Source organism: Austrofundulus limnaeus, unplaced genomic scaffold (genome assembly GCF_001266775.1).
Source record: "Austrofundulus limnaeus strain Quisiro unplaced genomic scaffold, Austrofundulus_limnaeus-1.0 Scaffold892, whole genome shotgun sequence".
NCBI lineage: Eukaryota > Metazoa > Chordata > Actinopteri > Cyprinodontiformes > Rivulidae > Austrofundulus > Austrofundulus limnaeus.
Window position 1 is genome coordinate 145785 of NW_013953294.1, and position 3788 is coordinate 149572.

The 3788-nt window shown below is 44.3% G+C and overlaps 1 protein-coding gene across 2 annotated transcripts in view; it reads right to left on the reverse strand.

Annotated features, from left to right (window-relative positions):
• LOC106533143 (PHD finger protein 20) overlaps positions 1–3584 on the reverse strand; it is a gene marked incomplete at its 5' end in the record, with an annotated part of 11586 nt that extends 8002 nt beyond the window's left edge. Inside the window, 11 exon segments of one of the 2 annotated variants that reach the window (XM_014029383.1) lie at positions 186–328; positions 948–1013; positions 1106–1198; positions 1268–1374; positions 1448–1619; positions 2161–2220; positions 2577–2654; positions 2739–2955; positions 3036–3109; positions 3256–3340; positions 3413–3584. In XM_014029383.1, coding sequence (XP_013884837.1) covers positions 186–328; positions 948–1013; positions 1106–1198; positions 1268–1374; positions 1448–1619; positions 2161–2220; positions 2577–2654; positions 2739–2955; positions 3036–3109; positions 3256–3340; positions 3413–3584 — 1267 coding nt within the window. 2 annotated transcript variants of the gene reach the window in all.
• Between the last annotated feature and the right edge of the window lie 204 nt (positions 3585–3788).

Sequence of the window (3788 nt, forward strand, 5' to 3'; positions counted from 1 at the left end):
TGTTTGTTTGATGTTTGTTTGTTTGATGTTTGTTTGTTTGATGTTTGTTTGTTTGATGTTTGTTTGTTTGTTTACACTACTGATGTTAACTGAAACTCTGGCGTCTGATCAGCGCTGCCTCAAACACTTCCTGGTTCTTGACACGATGTTGAAGTGTGAGGTGTCGTTCAGTTTGTGTGTCTCACCTGAATCATGAAGTCGTTCTCCTCGTCCACCTCACACACACACCTGACCACCTCGCACTCCTCCGTCTCCATGGCAACGGGCCACGAGGGCGTGTCCTCCCCGCTCTCGGCCGTCAGAGTCGACCAGTCGCTGCCGTCGTCGACTGAAGGGAGGAGAAACAGAAGTTCAGTGTGTGAGAAAACAACAACGTCCACTTTGAGATTGCTTTAAATATGACTGAAAAAATAAATCAAGTGTCTGTAGATAAAACAGGTGATAAAACAGGAAACAGGTGATAAAACAGGTGATAAAACAGGTGGAATACTTCTGAAGGTAAACCTGCATGAATCAAACTCACACAAGATGCTAACTGTGACTATCTGACACGTTAGCTTCTCTCAGCAGCTCCAAGAAAAACCAACAACAGGTTGGAGACAAACTGTTGTCATCGTCCTGAAATAATCACCAAGTTTTTACTTGGTAAAATTAAGTTACACAGTTATTTTAAGGTGTTGCTTTAATGGACTGATTAAACTAGTGACCAGATATCTGTTGGTTAGTGAACTCACAGGAACATCACCAGCTGGAGGAGGCTTTGATAAATGTTTATTCAAACTATAAAACTAATACTACAACTAATAAAAACTAAAGTAAAACTAAGCATTAAAATGTAATAACTAATAAAACTTTCAAAGCTACCGTAAAAACTAATTAAAAGTGAATTAAAAGAAAAAAGAAGAAGATGAAAGTAAACTATAATAAAAAAGTTAAACTGTTCTAACCTTGCTGTGACAGCGTCAGACTGACTGGACGTGTCTCTGATGCTTCATCATCACTGGAGCAGAACCCTGACAGCACAGAACAACAAGCAGTGACGTAAACAGGAAGTGACATCATCTTTCAGTGTCTGACTTTGGGAACAGGTAGGTGTGATGTCTACCTGGCAGGCTTTTCTTCTTCTTCTTCTTCTTTTTCTTCTTCTTGAGTTTGAGCCGCAGGAAGTGCTTCCTGTCCTTCCTGTCCTTCTTCAGCTCTGCTGACAGGAAGTCACAGGGTTGAAACGTGGTCAGGTCGGGTGGACCCCGGCGCTGACCCGACCCACCTGCTGTGGCGATGCTCTGCTCTGTATGGTCATGGCGACAGCTGCTCTGGGTCTCAGGCTTCCTGCTGCAGGTGAAGTCGCTCCCGTCAGAGGACGACCTCTTCCTCCTGCAGGACATCCAGCATGGACGAGGTTAGACCTGCTGTTAGCTGGGGTCCTGCTCAGGGCTTCTGGACTCACCTGTGTGGTTCTGGGTCCAGATGCTGGTCTGAGTGGTAGTACTTGATGTGGTAGTGCAGCAGGCTGGCCTTCCTGAAGGACTTGGGACAGTCTGGAGACGGACACTTGAAGGGGTTGTGGTCCAGCTCGATGGACAGGATCGGAGGAGGCTGGTTCTTGATCACCCTGTACACTGAGGCCCAGGGGACAGAGAGGACAGAGGACAGAGGGGACAGAGGAGACAGAGGACAGAGGGGACAGAGAGGACAGAGGGGACAGAGGAGACAGGAGACGGAGGAGACAGAGGGGACAGAGGAGACAGAGAAACAATTTAACAAAACACTGAAGTGAGCAGAAATGGCTCCTGTACGGCAGGCTGTTTTACCATATAATCAGATCAAACTCTTTCTTCAGGTGTTTGTGACATCACATTAATAAACATGAATGTATTTCCTTTAAATATAACTAAGATGCTGAAAAAATCTATTTGTGTCGCTGAGATGAACAGCTGTTGAGATTTTCTCATGTTCAAAAGCAGGAAGTGATGTCATAGGGGAGCATCTTCATGTAAACAGAGCCTAGCTAACTGCTAACAACATAGATTGTAGAGAAGAATCTGATGTTTCTTTAGATTATTTTGAGTCTATCAGAGATCGAGTTCAGAGTTCTTTAAATACAGTATAAAGCTGTTTTCTCTGACTGTATCAGAAAGACATTCATGTGGCAGAACTTACGTGGCTCCCGGCTGAACTTGTGTGTGGTGGGCAGGTGGGCCTGACGCTCCAACAGGACGTCTGAGGAAGACAAACATTTTACTACAAAACAAAAGCATCTACCTCAGAAAAACAAAAGATTTAAACTAAAACAAATAAAAATTTAACTTTAATATGTGGAGTTAATGGGATAAAAAACAATCTGATATTTTACAGAAAACAATTACTTCTTAAGTTTGGGCTTTTACAAAAATACTAATTATACTATTGCTTTAATTATTTGAGTATTTTTTTAATTCTGAAAATATGTAATTATTATTATTGTTCTTTTATGTCATAATTTTATGTCAGTTTATGAATTTAGCAGCACTTTTATCGTTTCCTTCACTGTTTTAAATACGTTTACATTTTTACGTTGTTTTTCAAGCTTTGTTTACCTCTGTCTACGTGGGCGGGGTTAGGAACAGCAGGCAGGGCGGAGTCAGCTGTGATTGGCTGACTGTCAGCTTCATCACCTGACAGAGACACAAGCTTTTATTTTGAAATAACAGGAAATGATTGTTTACAAAGTGAGGGGTCAAAGGTTGCTCTACTGTTACCTGTTTTCTTCTTCGATGGTGGTTGGGAGGATGAAGCCTCCATCTTCCTCTCCTCCTCCTCCTCCTCAGCTCCCTCCTTCTCCTCTGATGTCATCTTTTCCTCATCGTCTCCCTTCTTCTCCCCCTGGTCTTCCTCACTCATCTCCTCCTCCTCCTCCTCTTCCTCACTCTCGCCCTCCTCCCAGCCTTCGCTGCCCACAGCACTCCTCTCAGACCTCTGCTCGAACAGAGACACATTTGGACCAACAGGAGTTCTGATTGGGTCAAACCGACCAATGAGAGCGCATCGTTTCTCACCTTCAGGAAGGCTTTGATCTTCGTGGGCTTCACGGTCCGGACCACGCCGTCGTAGAATCGCACGGTGAAAGAATCTGAAACAACACAGCAAAGGTTCTGCTGAGCTCCGGTCGGGTTCTGTTGAAGAACTCGGCCCCCCGTGAAACAAAAACTGACTTTAACTTTTATTTTTTTACAGTTTGGTTTGAGCTGTGGTGCTGCGCAGCAGATCAAACCTCACCGTCTTTGTTGACCTTGAGGATTTTTGCTGGGTAGAAGCGACAGTCTGTCCAACAGGCCAGAACCTTCATCCCTGAAACAAAGGTCTGCGACAGAACAGGAAGAACAAGGTGAGCAGAGGTCAGGTGAGGATGATGAGGATGATGAAGAGCACGTACCGGGGGGGACTGCGGGGGGTTCAGGCCCTGCCTCCTCAGGCTGACTCGCTCCAGGGGACGCAGGTACGGAGAGCTCCAGTGGAACCATTCGTCGTGGCGCCGGCTCCAGCGGCGGTAGTGGATCAGAACCCGCTCCTTATCGTAGTCGATCTTCTCGATGGTGGCCGGGTACCTGAGAGGACGACGAGCAACACAGGTGTTAAAAACTGTCAAATTTAACTCATTTAACTAATTTAAAGTGATCCATGATTAGTTGTAACGTTATTTATTTGATAAACATTTATTTTAACTGTAAAATAAAGACTGTAAAAATACTGTAGGCTGTTTAGTTTCTATAATTTATAAAAAATATATTTTAACACGGACGGAGCCATTT